The sequence below is a fragment of the Rhineura floridana genome, chromosome 13, assembly GCF_030035675.1.
Source record: "Rhineura floridana isolate rRhiFlo1 chromosome 13, rRhiFlo1.hap2, whole genome shotgun sequence".
Lineage (NCBI taxonomy): Eukaryota > Metazoa > Chordata > Lepidosauria > Squamata > Rhineuridae > Rhineura > Rhineura floridana.
This window is the reverse complement of record NC_084492.1, coordinates 7,867,352-7,884,448: the sequence shown is the minus strand read 5'-3', so window position 1 is coordinate 7,884,448 and position 17,097 is coordinate 7,867,352. Positions and strand designations below refer to the sequence as shown.

The 17,097-nt window shown below is 41.8% G+C and overlaps 1 protein-coding gene across 5 annotated transcripts in view; it reads left to right on the top strand.

The window, feature by feature from the left end:
- NLRC5 (NLR family CARD domain containing 5) overlaps positions 1 to 17,097 on the top strand; it is a 108,188-nt gene that overhangs the window by 53,125 nt on the left and 37,966 nt on the right. For 4 of the 5 annotated variants that reach the window (XM_061594026.1, XM_061594030.1, XM_061594028.1 and 1 more), the window contains 12 exons: positions 475 to 558; positions 1,986 to 2,069; positions 5,341 to 5,430; positions 6,258 to 6,320; positions 7,322 to 7,405; positions 8,275 to 8,358; positions 9,411 to 9,500; positions 10,379 to 10,444; positions 11,254 to 11,337; positions 12,759 to 12,842; positions 14,477 to 14,563; positions 15,885 to 15,965. In XM_061594026.1, coding sequence (XP_061450010.1) covers positions 475 to 558; positions 1,986 to 2,069; positions 5,341 to 5,430; positions 6,258 to 6,320; positions 7,322 to 7,405; positions 8,275 to 8,358; positions 9,411 to 9,500; positions 10,379 to 10,444; positions 11,254 to 11,337; positions 12,759 to 12,842; positions 14,477 to 14,563; positions 15,885 to 15,965 — 981 coding nt within the window. The remainder of the gene's footprint in view (positions 1 to 474; positions 559 to 1,985; positions 2,070 to 5,340; positions 5,431 to 6,257; positions 6,321 to 7,321; positions 7,406 to 8,274; positions 8,359 to 9,410; positions 9,501 to 10,378; positions 10,445 to 11,253; positions 11,338 to 12,758; positions 12,843 to 14,476; positions 14,564 to 15,884; positions 15,966 to 17,097) is intronic. The other variant, XM_061594027.1, reaches the window with a different exon arrangement.

Sequence of the window (17,097 nt, the reverse complement as noted above, 5' to 3'; positions counted from 1 at the left end):
TGTGTTATAAACGTTTTAAATTTAAAATTTTTTAAGGAAGCCCATTTTAATGCTGTTTGAATTGTTTTAAATATGTGTTTTATTGTATTTTGATATTGTCTGTTGTGAACCGCCCAGGGAGCTTCGGCTATGGGGCGGTATACAAATTTAATAAATAAATAAATAAATAAATAAATAAATAACCCAATACAATAAAAACATTAAAATACAATAAAAACAAAGGTCAACTGTTTTTAACCATTATATGGTTAACCATTGCTTCAACATTATTGTTGTTGTTATTGTGTTACATTCCCCCCCCCCAAAAAATTTACATTTCACTAAATTCCTAAAAATTCACTAGATTCCCAAAAAAGACGTTTGTGTTCCCTCAGTTTAGCTCCTTTCCTTCTCCAATTTACCCATCCGGTAGAACTAAAGCTGAATTAACTTTGATTTCAGTCTTTGAAGTGCTAAACAGGTTCTGTGTTTCAGTCTCAAAGAGTGCACAATGGACCCAAAGGACATTGACCGACTCTTTCAAATTCTAAGTAGATGCTCAGGACTGACTAAGATCGAGTAAGTGTTGTGAAGGTGTGTGTGTGTATATGTGTGAATGAACCAACCCCATTCATTTAAAGTCAGTGGAACAGCCTGAAGCTCAATTCATGCAACCAAATTAACACAATAAGAATGCAGGCAAAATTAAACTCTGATAGATATTCAGTGTTTTAATATAGTCCTCCCATAATGCATTTTGGGAACAGGTCCTCTTCAGGGCACAATAATAATGAAAATAGTATGTGCTTGCCTGAATCTTGAGATTTTTCCGGAGAGGTCCTTCTCTGGCCCTACCACTTTTTGAGGCACATTTCGTAGGTACATGAGACAGGGCCTTCACAGTGGCTGCACCCAAGCTTTGGAACTCGTTTCCTAGGAAGGGCCAGCTAGGCCCTTTTGTGATGTGGTTTTGCCATTAGGCATAGTTTTTTTTATTTAGATACCCTTTCGGCCTATTGAGGTGACTGAGTTTTCTTTTAACAATGTATGGCTGTCCTAATATGTTTAAATTGGTTGTTTGATGTTTTTGATCAGTTTTATGTTTTAATTGTTAATGTTTGTTTTAAAAAATGGATTTTATTATCTCTCCTGTTAGCCTCCTTGGCTGCCGTATTTAGAATGGCAGGATATAAACTGAAATAAATCAAGCACCAACAGAATGCAAGATTTTCAGAAAATCTTTATTTGAAAAAAATTGACTTTGAGAGCAAAGTGGGTTTCACACAGTTTTCCCCAACCTGGTGCCTTGCAGATGTTTTAGACTGCAATTCCCATTAGCCCAGCCAGGGCTGATAGGGGTTGTAGTCCAAAATATCTCTAGAGCCCCAGGTTAAGGAAGACTGCTCTGACAGACCTATGCTGAGTTTGGCATGTGATAAGATATCATGTCCACAGCTCAAAACATAAGTTGGATATACTGTGTCATTGCCTCAAGCCATTTCAACTGCTTTGTTGACCATCAAAGCTTTTCTCCATTATAAATGGTCATAGTCAATTTTATTTTGTGGATGTACTTAATAGTATTTTTTTTTTTTAAAAAAAAACCTGTTATATTTTAGAAACTTTAAAAATTGTAAGTTACTTTGAGACAACTTTTTTTGTAATAAGCAACGAATAAATATCATAAATAATAATAATGATAATAATTCTTACTACATGTTTGTTGAAAGTGTGGTGTAGCCAGTAGTGTGTAGTGTTTAGAGTTTAGACCAGGGTTCAAATCCCAACTCAACCATGAAGCTCACTGGGTGCCCTTGGGCCAGTCACTGTTTCTCAACCTAACCTACCTCACAGGGTTATTGTGAGGATAAAAGGGAAGAGAGGAGAATCACGTGCTCCACCCTGAGCTGCTTGGATGGAAGGAGGGATATATATGTCATTGTCGTCGTAGTAAATAATACTAGTAATTAAGAGTGGTGTTTCATATTTCCACCCTGGCTTTGTAGCTTGTCTGGCAACTCGCTAAATGATCAAGGTGTTGAACAGCTGCTGAAGTTCCTGCCCTGTCTCAACAGTCTGGAGCTCTTAAGGTGAGTCTGGGGGCATCTCTCCTTTTTGGCAGGTGGCTCTGCCTGACATCCTGGAGAACTGCTGCCAGTCAGAGGAGATAATACTGGGCTAGATGGACCAACAGTCTGACTCAGCATTAGGCAGCTTCGCAGGTTCACTTGACAGATGCCCAGGGCTGACCCAAGATATGACTAATCTGTTTTCCCCGCCCACGTCAAGGTGCATAGTACACCTGAGGCAGATAATCCCACAAGCACCTCTTATTCACTCTGAGCTCCCTTGGGAGGAAGGGTGGGATATACCTTGAATGAATGAATGAATGAATATTCTCTGGTGGTAGTAGTAGTAATAATAATAATAATAGAAATTATTCACAGTTTGTTGCACTTCCATGACATCCAAATGCAGCTGGCTGTAGAGGCTACCTCATTCTGCCTAATGGTAGGACTGGCCTTGCATAGTTTTAAGGCTGAAATGATAGTTGGCGTGTGGTTAATTAGTTACTCTAGTTCTAGATTTTCCTGGTGGAAAGGGGAGTGGAGTTCCATACATTTTGGAGGCTAATCCAACATAATAAATGTTCCCCTGCACCTGAGGTCCCCAACATGGTGCCTGCAAGCACCTGTGTATCCGCTACGGCCTGCCTTGGTGCCTTCAGAGGACCTGAAGCAAAAATTGGCAAGGTGGAGTTTTTCTCTCTCTCCTCCACTCTAACATGCTCAGAGCACATCCTCCTCACTTTCTGGCTTTTGCACAACTTTAAACATGCCCCCTGCCCCTTCTGACTGAATGTCTTCAGTGCCAGGGAGAGGGGAGGAGACAATGAGTTGTGATGGATGTTTGTGGTGATGAGATCTAGGGCCTTCTCAGTGGCGGCCCCCGAATTGTGGAACAGTCTCCCCGAGGAGGTACACTTGGCGCCAACACTATCATCTTTTCGGCGCCAAGTTAAAACCTTTCTCTTCTCTGAGGCATTTTAATCTTAGTTAAATGTTTGTAACTTGGTTTTAGATTGTGTAGTTTTTATATGCTTGTTGTATCAGATTCTGTAATTTTATTGTATTTTATGTTAACCGCCCAGAGAGCTATTGCTAGTCGGGCGGTATATAAGTTTAAGAAATAAATAAATAAAAAACAGAAAGGCAGGGTGTGTGTGAAAGGGAAATGGCAAGATAGGCAGAGGGAGACTATTTTGGGATGCTCTGTTTTTAAGTGATGGAGCAAGGTCATTGAATCTCTTTTTCTGTCTCGCCAGGGTACGGATGGGTGAGAAATTTGATTCAGTTTGCATTTCAAGTCAAATCTATCAAATTTGCACTTTCCAAAACAATATGAGAACCAAAATATATCCATCCTTCAAAATTCTCACTTTTTTGAACTTTGTGATGCACTTTTCCAACCAATGTTTACAAAAATGCATATATATTAGGGGAAAGTGTGCATGAAAATGAATATATGAGTGAAAATAACATACAAAAGTGCATTCTATGATGAGAAATGGCTTGCAAAAATGTGTAAGTCAAAACTGCCTAAAATGGGTTTATTAGGAGAAACGAGGACTAAAATGCTGGAGAATTTTCATGAGGACTTTTAAAAAAAAAACCAACCCTGCAGAAATGTGGAGAACTGAATTTAAGACTGGAAAAATGAGGAACTCCGGTAAAAGGGGTCGAGGTCCACTCAGCCTTCCATCCATCCGTGGTCGGTAAAATGAGTACCCGGCATATGCTGGGGGGTAAAGAAAGGCCGGGGGAGGAACTGGCGATCCCACCCCATATATACGGTCTGCCGAGTAAACGTCGCAAGAGATCACCCTAAGAGTCGGAAACGACTCACACTACAAGTGCGGGGACACCTTTACCTTTACCAGAGAACTGAAATTGACAGATCTTTCCATCCCTACTCCAGGGCGTGGTTAAGGGAAGCAGCATTTCCAGTCTTGGAAGCCTTCATCTCTCTTTTTCCCCCTCCACCTTTAATATGATGGATCGTGAGGATCTATGCCTTGGGGCTAGGGACAGGGGAGAAATTCTATTCAGCTGGCATTTAAAGATGAACCTATCTAAACCACACTTTCTGAAACACTATGACAGCTGAAACACACCCAACCTTTGAAATGCACACATTTCTGGATTTTGCAATGCAGTTCTTCAGCCAAGGAATGTGTATAAAATGCATATACGAGGGTAAACTGTCCATAAAAATGTGTATATCTGTGAAAATGTACCAAAATGCATTACAGTAGAGAAAATTGCAAAATGTGTATATTAAGCAAATGTTCATAGAAATGTGTATATTCAGAGAAATTCACACCACAAATGATGAAGTTTTATGAGCACCTTCTTTTTAAAAAATGCAAACTTACTTGGAAATGTGGAGAGCTGAACTGATTGGACAAATTTGATTTATTTATTTATTAAATTTATATCCTGCACTTTCTCCTAGAATGAGAAAATGAAATTGATAGATTCACCTTCTCCCTACTTGGAGCTGATAGGAATTGTAGTCCAGAACATCTGGAGGGTACCTCATTGGTTAAGGTTGCCCAGGTCTGCTGATTTACACAATCCATTTTACAAGGGCTTGTTTGTGGTCAACCATAACACATTGGCCCTCTTTTTGGCACAGTGACCTCTTTTGGGAGTGCTGTCTAACAGACAATCGCTGTAACTTGTCGCTTCCTAGCTAGGGATGTTCTAGAATTCCACCCAGTTGGAATTTGCTACCGAATTTCCCATTAATTCGCTTGCTCACTATCACGAATCAAATTTTTATGTTCCACGGCTATTTTTGGAAACTGATTTAATACAAAACAAAACAAAAAACTGTATAAAATATATATATTGATATTTTTATTGATGTTTCCTTTAATTTATAGGCACTTCCTTAAAAAATATCATTTCCTTTCAAAAATATCAATATTAATATCAATATTTTTTCCAAGGGGGGGGGAAGGATCAGTAAAAGCAGTGGTCTGCGGACAAAGAACAAACTTGAATTGATACCAGCCTGTTAGGTTGACAGAATGCTTTCAAACCGGCATCCCATCCCTATTCCTAGCTCAGCCTACATTTCAAAAAGCTTCTGAGAATCTGAGATATGTTGAGATGCCCATCTCGATGTGTCTTAATGCACTCAGAAAACTCACCATCCCCTCCCCTCAAAAACATGTTCTGGTCTTGTTAGTTACCCACCGTATGTGCAGTTAATCCTTTGCAATTTCTTTTTCCATGGCCTGATTTCCAGCTCAGCATTTTGACATTTCTGCTTTTCCCTGACTTTCTCCTACAGCATCAGAGAGAACAAGTTTTCATCAAACTGTGTTCGCTTGCTGGCCAACTCATTTAATCAGTGTAAAAGAATCTGTAAAGTGGAAGTCAGGTAAGAGATTCAAAGCTCATAACAGAACTAGGTTGATCTAAATTAGGGTGGACCCTGGCATATCCGGGCAGGGGAAACCTTTGACTCCTCTCCCCTTCCAGCTTGCTCCCTAAGAGTAAAAGGAATGGAGCCTTTGCTTTTGCAGCAATTTTGGGTGAAGTAGTCTCATAGTATTCATTCCCATCATGCTTGCTCTGCTTACAAGCCCAGATGAATGAAACCATCCATGCTCTTAGCCATGATGGCTATGTTCTATCTTCAGTGTTGGAAGCAATGTGTCTCTGTATACCAGTTGCTGGGAATCACAAGCGGGGAGAGCGCCGCTGTTGCATTCAGGTCTTGTTTGTGGGCTTTCCATGGGCATCTAGTTGACTACCATGAGAACAGGATGCTGGACAAGACGGGCCTTTAGCTTGATCCAGCATGGCTCTTCTTAAGTTCTTATGTTCTTAAACCTGACCCTTTATTTCTGCAGAAATTTTCTTTTCATTTCATCTCCATTGCATCCAATACCCACATAGATGCAATGGAGTGCATGGGAATGTACATGGAAAGGCAGGTGTTTTCTTTGCCTTCTTTGAGATGGGCATTTGAATGTGCATCCCCATTTATAAACCCCAGGCTTGCTTGTGCATCCAGCCGTGCGTACGTTTCCACACACACACAACAGAAAGCAGATTGGCTAGAAATCAGAGATGAGGTGCATAACTCTGACCTTAACCCTATCAGCCCTATCAGCATGGCCAGTCATTAGGGAGGACGAGAGTTGTAGTCAAATAACACCTGGTTGAAGGCTGAAGTCAAGATCTTTCCTTGTGTGTTTATAGATCAAGTGAAAATGCTTTTCTGCATTTTGTGGAAAGTCAAGAAACTCAAGAAATATACCTCAGGTATGTGCAAACCAGTAATCCTGATGCCATTACAATTTTGCTTCCTTCCAACATCCTGAAGGGCCCCTCCAGGTGGGAGAGTGGCGTTCCCGTTCTGCAATCCGTGGTAACTAACCCGCAGTAGGGCTAGTCCCATGCCGCCTGTATGGGATGAGTGTGTTGGACTATGGCGCTGTGGGCCCAAGGGAGGCTGGTGCCCAAGGGCCCAGTTATGCCTGGCCCTGGCACTGGGCCCAGTTATTTATGAAGTATTAATGGTACATCTGGAAAATGGTTTTAATTGTTTTTAGAATTTGTATTTTTTATATTTTAGCTTATTTTTATGTTGTTTTACATTGCTTTGATGGATTTAGGCTGTGAAGTAGTTTATAAATTTGTAAATTAAATTAATAACCGATATATACTTTTTGAATATGCAACCTAAATGGAAGATAAGGACTTTGGGTTAAACTAGGCAAGAGTCTGGTATAGGCTAGAGCAGCCTTCCCCGAGCTGGTGCCCTCCAGTTGGTTTGGACGACAAATCACACCAACCCTGACTATTGGCCACATGCTGGTTGGGGCTGATGCGAGTTGGAGTCCAACAACCTCTATAACGCACCAGATGGGGAGGTCTGGGCTAGAGTGGTTGATTTGGACTCATCTGTGATAGCCACTGGATGACAGGGTTGTCAGCATTTGAACTGTACCATGCAACTATGCTTGTAGCAATGGTGTAATTTGCAGTAATTTTCAGGTGACAACCATGTCCCTCCATAAAATGGTTCACTCTGCAGCTCAAGGCATACACAGGTTGCTGGAATTTTTTCTGGCCAGTTGGAAACCCTGCTGGATTCTGGCCTTAGGTACATTGCCCTCACTTTAATCAAAATAAAGTTGGAAATTATTATGTTCTTGGGTTGAGGGTAGGATATAAATGTGATGAAATTTGCCTTTATTATTTCCCCCCATTAATGTTCATCTTTTCTTTTATCATTTTCTTATTTTTCGCCCCCTAAACAGGCTGATTGAGTGTGGCATTGGCAAGGATGAGATCACAGGGCTCTATCCCATACTTGAGGAATGTAACCATCTGGCAGAACTGGAGTAAGTAGCATCTCTGTTGGTGTTACATCCTCAAATGCATCAGCCAGGATGAGCAAGGGTTATGTCTGAAATGCTGTTAATGGTGCATTGTTGTTGTTTTCTCTCTTATATATTGTACAAGTGTTTTATTTTTTTTAAAAAAAATAATTATAATTTGATTCCATTTATGAATCACTTCCATAAAATATCTCAAAGCAATTTCACAGTGAACACATCAATATTAAACAATTCCATATATTTCCAAACAATTCCATATATACAAACAATTAAAAACATCTAAAAACAATTACAAATCCAGTACAGATGTGGACAGATATAAAAGTCCAGCACATTCATGTACAGAAATAATTGTGTGTGAGAGAAAATAATTAGTTCAGCTTTGTTTATCAATTAATCAATCAAGTCCTTCTGTTTGCTGTTTGTACTTAGAGACCACCCTTTGTCTAATGGTGCCAGGGTGTGTTACAAATATCATCTTTAAAACAGGTACTGAATTATATTAAAATCATGACATACAACCACAAAACTAACCAATGACAAAGTAACAAAATAGCAGTACAGAACAGCCATGCCGAAGGAGGAGAAGCAGTCACCCAGCCAAAGGCAAAGGGGAAAGAGATGTGTTATGACGAGGGAGGGGAGGGGGAGTTGATTCATTTTGCATTTCAAGCCAAATCTATCAAATTCACACTTTCCGAAAAAATATGAGAACTGTCTACAACCAGCAGCTCAGATGGGCTAATTTTTTTCCTTTGCTTTTCAACATGTTTTAACCATGGCTGAGACAGTAACTGAGACTTATTAATGGGATGTTGTGGTGCATATATATACAAACCCAGCAGAATTCTCTTTGCTGATTTCTTTTTCAGTCTTTCTGGAAACCATCTTGGCGATGAAGGATTGAGGTGCCTCTTAGAACATTTGCCCAAGACCCAAGTTCCCTGCCTCATGAAGTAAGTGGGTACACTCCATTGGCCAGTGCCGGTTCAAAAACATTCCTTTGACCTAACAGGCTGGTATCAATTCAAGTTTGCAAGCCGCTGGAAAAAAAATTGATATTAATGGCAATATTTGTAAAGGAAGTATTGATATTTTAAAAGGAAATGTCAATAAATTAAAGGGAATATCTATAAGTTGAAGGAAATATTGATAAAAATATCAATATTAATACCAATGGTTTAGATGCGGATTAAAAAAAAAATCCAAAATAGCCACGGAAAATCACTACATAAAAATCTGATCCACAACGATAGAGAACAAGCAAATGAATGGAAAATTTGATACCAAATCCTTATTGGGTGGAATTCTAGCACATCCCTAACACACACACATTCTGATATTCAGATTGTGAGTGCCATTCCTTATGTAGCCAAAAGGGTTCTGCCATTTAGAGGGAGCAGGCTTGAGGGAACAGAAAATCCCTCGTGCCGCCCTGGGCTGCTGGGAGGAAGGGCAGGATATAAATGTAAAAGCAACTAAATAAAAGCAGCCCAATGAGGATTCAGTGTGTTCACTGGCCACGGAACCCTGTCTGACAGTTTGGGGTGGGGGCAGAAAAGGGAGAAGAGAAACAGAAGGGCCGGTTGGGATCCTTTTCAGCAGCACATTATCTTCCTGGTCCCACCTGTTGTCTGGGGGATCTGTGTGTTGGGGATACCATGCTAGCTAGCAACATGTTTGAAAGACAGCGGTGCTCAGTCCTGTCCAGAGGAGCAAGGGAAACAGGACTCTCCAGAAGATCTTCTTTTCAGAAAATGGTCCTTTTGGTAGTGATTTCCTCACTAGCCTAGAGATGTGTATTAGTGACTTTGAACCTGGAAAGAGCATAACTTGTGAGTGATGCTTATTAATAGATGGGGGAAGGATTCCTAAGTGATCATTCCAACACAATAAAATTCATCTGGTTGATGAATTTCATTAAGAAGAGAGTGAAATGGAAAATCACTCAAACTGAATGCACTATTGTAGACCACTGAGTCCTAATCCACACCATTTCCCCCCTTAGAATCAGCCACAATGGGATCTCACAAGAAGGAGTTTTCCATCTCATTAATATCCTCGCCACATACCAAAATATCGCTGAAGTTCACATAAGGTATAATTCCTTGTAATCTTTCTCCCACACATATACAAGGGTGTTTTGGGATATGAGGTTTAAGGCAGTTTTAGTTCAATCAGCTTTATCATACGAATGGCCACAATGTTCATTTATATTACTACATTTAAAATTTCCATATATTACCTCAGGTGTCACCAACATGGCACCCGTGGGCACCAATGTGCCCCTGAAAGTTCTTAGTAAATATCCCCTAAAAATGCACAGTGCATGAGAGAGTGTTTGCAATTCCTGTCCAGTACATGGCCTCTCCCACATGCCTGCATGCCATCTATTTTGTGTTATGCCACACCCTCCCTTATGGCAGCTATTTGTGACTGGCATCCATGGCACTTTCTAAAAATTCCAGATGTGCCCACTGCCCCCAAAAGGTTGGCAACCCCTGCATTACCTGTTCCATGTTTCAAAATTACCAACCATTTGTATTTTTGAACCTTGAGCGTTTGCAAAACAAAACTCTGAAATGGAGACGTGGAGGTTCAATTGCTGAATGTGAAATAAGCAAACCTGTTGCTTTGCTGAAAGAGCTTGTTATTACAAACCTATCTGACAGAGAAATATTATGGTTTGGGTTTGTTACTGGGTTTTTTTTTAATATGTTACTGTATGCTTTTTTAAAAGAAAAATATATGTTTAAATTTTGTCAGCCACCTTGGGAACGTTGTTGAAGGACAGGATAGAAATCCTCCCCCTAAAAATTCATTCTTTAGCTTCTTCTGAGTACTTTTTTACTAAAAGAAAGAAAGAGAGTATAAATTTCAAGCAGAGAATATTCATTCCAGAATTCAGCCCTAGAACCAACTGTCGTTCACCTGTCTGCATTTCCTGTCAAGTTGTGTGTGTCCTTTTCTTTCCAGTTTGTGCTCTGAGGCAATGCTGCTTATCACATTAGTGAGAGAAAATAACCCTCCAAAGATCCTGAGGTAATCTTTTTTAGCCCAAGGGCTGCATTCCTTCATGGGCAACCTTGGGGGGGGGCACATGCCAGTGGTGGACGTGGGCCAGAGGCAAAAGTGGGCAGAGAAACAGATGTGGCACTTGCCACACACATCACCTCTCCATCCAGGCAAGCAAGGAAGAGACATGATCACAGTTGGCAGACATATTCCAGCAAACACAAGCACTCAAGGAGGGCACGGAGCAGGGCTGGTAAGGTTTATGTCCTGGGGAGAGTCCTGAGGGCTGGACGGAAAGGCCTGGAGAGCCACATTCAACCCTTGGGTCTGAGGTTCCCGATTCCTGCTTTGTAGAGTATCCCCATCAGCCAGTGATTCACCTGGACCATGAAACTGGAGTGAGATTCCATTAGAAGATCCACACGCTTTCCACCAATCTTGTTTGACCAAACTTGCTTGAGATGTATGGATGGCTCTCCTGCCCCAGATCCCAGATACCATTTGTGAGGTCCAGATGGGCTCCACCTTATGCCATGGAACTTAGGAAGCTGCCTTATATGGAATGAGACTGTTAGTCTGTCTAGCTCAGTATTGTCTACACTGACTGGCAGCAGCTGTCTATGATTTCAGGCAGGAGTCTCTCCCAGCCCTGCCTGGAGATGCTGGGGATTTGAACCTGGGAACTTCTGCATACAAAGCACATGCTCTACCACTGAGCTATTGCCCTCCCCTCAAGGCACACAGTGCTTATAAAGATGGACAGTCTTTATAAATTGCTGCAGGTGTGTGTCCTGTCCCAAAGTAGCTAACTTGGCTTGTTCTCTCTTTGCTTCCAGGCTAAAGCATTGCAGTTTCAAAGCAGAACATCTGGCACAGCTTTCTACTGTGCTGGGAAAGTGCATCACTCTAAGCAATTTCTCGTGAGTTTTGTTACTTCTGTGATAATCACTATTCCATTCTGACTGACATGAAACTACTCCGGTTACTTATTCACTAATAGGCAGAAAACCCTTGCAGTTTAACACATACCTATAGCCAACAGATATTTTTATGAAAGTTGAAAAAGCGGGGAAACTGGGCAGCTATAGTGGATGAAGCAGGGGAGCAAGAGACCTGACCTCTCTGAGATATTGTACTGCCCTACCAATTTGGAGAAATGCAAACGTAATTTGGGTTGCTCATTCACAGTCCAATCCACTTCCTGTGTAGCTTGGAAGAATTTAGTAACAAGAATTTAAAGGGGAAAGGGGAGAGAGGGGAAGGGGGGGGAGGGGAAGGGGAGGTGGGAGGTGGTTGGGTGGGCACTGGGCAGAGGGAAAGCCCCTTTCCTGTCCAAAAGGAAAACATTGTGAACAGTATCATCATTTTTCAGGGTTTCCCCCACCTTTTTATTCTACAGCAGACACAGGTAGTCTCCCATTCAAATTTAAACCAAAGCTGTCCCTGGCCACATCTACATCAGACATTTCTTCCACTTAAACAGTCATGGCTTCGCTCAAAGAATCCTGAAAGTGAAGTTTGTGAAGGGTGCCAAGAGTTGTTAGGAGATGCCTTATTCCCCTCACAGAGCTACAATCCTCAGAATTCTCTGGGAAAGAGGGGCTGACTGTTAAACCTCTCTGGCCATTATAGCTCTATCAGGAGAATAATGTTCTCCTCACAACTCTCAGCACCCTTCACAAATTAACTTCCCAGGATTCTTTGGGGGAAGCCATGACTGTTTAAAGTGGAATAAAGGTCTGGCATGGGTGTTGCCTCCTGATTAGCCAAGCCACACAGCTGTGAGTCTGGCTTTTAGAAGACTGACAGATGGTTCTTACTGAGCATGCTTGCGCCTATCATGGACTCCAATGTTAATTTTCTTAAATTAATAAAAATCAGCCATGCATTTTTAAATATTTAAACTGCAGAAGAAGAAGGTCAGAGTATGGGGCAAGGTCAGTAATAGGATTACAGGTACTCTGTGAACATGGCTGATTTTTAATTAATTTCAACAAATTATGGCACCATTGACAGAAAAAAGCCCAACAGGGATCTGGTTTTTTTCTCTTGTTTTACACTTTGAACTCTCGATTCTCTCTGAGTGTTTTGTGTATCACCATGAAAATGTAGAGGGTTGTTAAGCAAGTATTTCTGAGTTTAGGACTATAGGTTTTGTAAGATTTTGTTTTGAAATGAGCTTATGGGAAGCAGCAGAATTGCAAGGGGGGTATTTTCAGTTTAACATGATGGAATGTGAAAAACCCATGCTGGCTATAGTATGCAGCCACTCTCATGGCTGTATAATGAACTACATAATAATAAGACCCCCACTCACATGAAATATCATGTTTGCTCTTAGGTCAACTAATAATGGCATGATGCTCAGCAATGCAGAAGATCTGCTCAGGGCCTTAAGGAAACCAAGGGGCGTGCTACGAATAGGGTAAGCATTTCTATTCTGTCATCTAATTGAATTCAAGCCATCAGAGGTTGCCCAGAGTTTCCATTCTGCTTCTGGTGCTTTATTTGGGGCTCAATTAAGTGTGACATGGATCACATGGCTGCCTCAGACCCGCATCTTCCTAGTAACATGTTGAAAGCATGTCACAGGATGTTGTGTTTGGAATTTCTGCTGCTCTTGCAAAAGTGTGTCATAAGAATATAAGAGGAACTATGCTGGGTCAGGCTAGAGGCCCATCTAGTCCAGCATCCTGTTCTCACAGTTGTCAACCAGATGCCTATAGGAAGCCCCCAAGCAGGACCTGAGCGCAAGAGCACTTTCTCCTCTCCTGACTCCCAGCAACTGGTATTCAGCGGTATGTGGCCTCCAAAACTGGAGGTAGAACATAGCTATTGTGGCCTGTAGATACCGATAGCCCTTTTCTCTGTGAATTTGTCTTATCCTCTTTTGAAGCTATCCAAATTGGTGGCCATCATTGCATCCTGTGGAGTAAGTTCCACAGGTGAACTATGTGCTGTGTGAAGAAGTTTTTTGTTGTAGCCTGTCTTGAATTTTCCAGTATTCAGCTTCACTGGATGGCCCCAAGTTCTAGTAGCGTGAGAGAAGAAGAAAGAAAAATGTCTACGCATCCACTTTCTCCACACCATGCATAATTTTATACACCTCTATTATGTCCCTCCTGCCTTGCCTGTTTTCTAAACGGAAAAGTCAGTGACTTGGAGCGGGGGGCAGCTATGTCATATGTTCGTTTGCTAGACATTGCCTGGGTCAGTGGCAGCCAGGTGTTCCACCCTTAATGACTAGATACTAGGAACTTAGAAAGTATTGTGCAAAGAATAAAATACAGTTGGGGGGGGGAACTGATCATTTGGAAAGGTCCAGAGAAATACTGAGGACCGGTGAAATGGGTGTTTGCCTTGGAGACCTGGCTCAATTCTTTGCTGATGGCCAAACACCATATCATGGGTGAGCCTGAAGCAGACACCAAAGTGGCACTCCCAGGTTGTGTTCCCCTTTCTCAACACATTTCACTTCAACTCTTTGCTGCTAATTGCAGATTTTACAGTCACCTCTGAGGCCACACCTGCAGTACTTACTTGGAAATAGAGATGATCAGTCTGTTTCCAGCCTCTGTCAATTTTACACGTGTTCATTCCTAAGTCCATTATGTCCCGTCTCCACATCTACTGGCAATTTTTTTTTAAAGCTGCACAAAAATTTACATTATTTTTCTACAATTTCCCCACACAAAATACACACTTTTATATGCTATTGAACCTAAATTATGCCATTTTTATATGCATTTTGGTACATTTTGGGGGCCAAGAACTATAAATTCAGAGAAGTGTGAACATTGAAGAGTAACTGTGTTCTGATCCTTTTATTAGCTCAGAAGCGGCAAAAAGTCAGTTTGCTAAAAATTAATTGCACCAAACAAAATCCTTGAGCATCCCCACTTGGGAATAAGGTCCATTGAACTCAGCAGGGTTTCCTTTGGAGTAAAGAGACATAGCAGGATTTTGCATTGTGGTGTTTTTCTTAAGAAGTCAGTTGAGGCCTCATGTGAGCAAATGTTCTACGTAAAAGGCAAATGATGTGTGTCTTTTGCACTGCAGCATAAAAGAGCCATGGGTGAAAGACAAAAGCATCATTGTCCTTCTGAAGTTAGCTACAGAAGTCCAGGGAAACATTACAGCACTTGCGTAAGTAGATTCTCTGTGTCTGTCTTCTTGAGTCGCTGTGCAGAGAGTTAAATATGTGATTGGAGGAAAAGATCGAGAATAAATGCATCACAAATCCTTTTGTGGCAACCTTTGGCAGCTTGGTCCCTCCAGATGTTTTGGACTCCCCATCAGCCCCTGTCAGCACATGTGGAGGACACCAGGCTGGCAAAAGCTGTCCCTATGGGAAATGAAACCAAATCAAAAAGCTACAGAGTGTCGGGACCCATCCACAGTTGAGTGTCTCAATAGTGTGGTGCTTCTACACATAAGCAGCTGCTCACATGTAGGGAGAGGGCCTTTTCTGTTGTGGCTCCCCATCTGTGGAAAGCTCTCCCCAGTGAGGTCTGCCTGGTATCTTTGCTGACATTTTTCGGCATAGGTGAAGACTTACTTTTTCTCCTCTACGCCTTTGGATAGACTAATATGATGTTGATTTGTTACTAATGCACAGCCAAAGCTTCCTGTGGCTGTTATGGGGTTTGTTTTGTTCTGTTTTTATGGCATAATCTACAATGGATTTATCTTCATGTTTTTTAAATGTGTTATAAATTGCCCAGAGACCTTCAGGTAACAAGCGACCCACACAAGGGTGGGGAATCTCCAGCCTCCAAACCAATCGTGACCCCCAAACAACATCCACTCACGCATCAGCTGACTCACTAGTGACATCAGCTGATGCGTGAGAGGACAGGGTTTAATCCTACCTTTTTTTCCAGCAGGGGACAAAACTGCACAGCCAAGGCAGTAGGATTTAATCTCCCCTCATCAGTTGAGTGGGGATTAAATCCCTGTGCAAAAGCTCCCTTTGAAGTAGTTCTCATGAGGAAGCTACTTCAAAGAGGCTTTTGCAAAGTCTTTAAAATAGTTCCTGCACACCTGTTTGCTCAAACAGGAGTGTGAGGACTGTCTTAAAGCCTTTTCCAAGTCTCCCCACGCTACCCTTAAGTCTCCGTGATTGGGAAGTGGGGAAAGACTTGCAAAGTGTTTTCCAAGTCTCCCCGCATGATAAGGATCTGGCCTGTGAAGCCAAAAAAGATCCCCACCTCTGGACTAACAAGTATTCATCATCGTCCCTTTGCACACAAGCACACTCAGTGCATGGGTTTTGGAGGGTGGGGTAATCCAGGGACTCAATGTTGGGGGTGGACTGTGACCCCACTCCAGTTTCACTACAGGCCTACCACACATGTGAGTAAAGCATGAAGAGGGCTTCCTTCATCTGTTTTTGTGGAGCAGTCTAAACAATGCAAGCCAAAGTCATTTCAACTTTTCTAAATTTTCTTTGGTTTTTTTTTGCTAGGATCAGGAGAGCCCAAGCCCTCTTCATGGTGGAGCAGGAATTTCCCCGTCAAGTGGAGAAAGTGGAGTGTATGGTTAGCCGGTGAGGAAGCCGTTGCCCTTTTATTGGTGTGAAGGTTGTTCATTTTACAAACTCATTGAATGTACTACTGAGCCATTCATTGCAGCTTGCATAGCCAGGAGGCCTTGACTGGACTGACAGGATGGGCTCTGAGCAACTTGTCTTACAATACAGTGAGCAGTTTTCTGTGGAGTCCCCATGTGGTCAGACCCTCCAGACAAACAAGTTCTCCTTGATTCCTGCCATGTGGCATCTGTAGAAGTCGTTTCTGATTCGTTGTCTGAATCCACCATTGGTGTGTGATTTACTGGAGTCATCTTCAGGGGTCCCTTTAGAGGGGAGGGCTGTAGCTCAGTGGAGCATCTGCTTTGCAGCAGGAGGCCCCAGGTTCAAATCCCCGGCATCTGCAGGCAGGGCTAAGAGAGACTCCTGCCTGAAACCCGGGAGAGCCGCTGCCAGTCAGTGTAGGTAATACTGAGCCAGATGGGCCGACTCAGTAAAAGGCAGATCCCTGTGTCCACACATTTTTGGCAGGCCCTTGTAACTTGGAGAAGGGGACATAGTCTGTCTCTGACATAGTCAGTATCAGAGGCACTGGAAGGTAGGGATGGAGAGATCTGCCAAATTTGGTTCTCTCAGTTTCTCATTGTTCCAGTCTTAAACTTAATTCTCCACGTTTCTGAAGCAATGTGCGTTGCTGTTTTTAAATCCTCATGAGAATTCTCCAGCATGTTAGTGCAAATTTCCCCTAATAAACATGTTTTCGTAGGCAGTTTTGACTAACATACACATTTTTGCAAGCAGTTTGTCCTGATACAATGAATGGGTGTATGTCACTCGTACATTCATTTTTATTTTATTAATTTTTTATTTTTATTTTATTAAATTCCTATACCGCCCCATAGCCGAAGCTCTCTGGGCGGTGTACAGACTAAAACTTCCATCTACAATTAAAACACATATTTAAACAATTTTAAAACTACATCCAAATTTCAAAATTGTAAACATTTTAAGACAGACAAAAACACATATTAAAATACTAAATACTAAAATACTAAAATGCTAAAATGCCTGGGAGAAGAGGAAAGTTTTAACCTGGTGCCGAAAGGATAGCAGTGTTGGTGCCAGGTGTGCCTCGTCAAGAAGATCATTC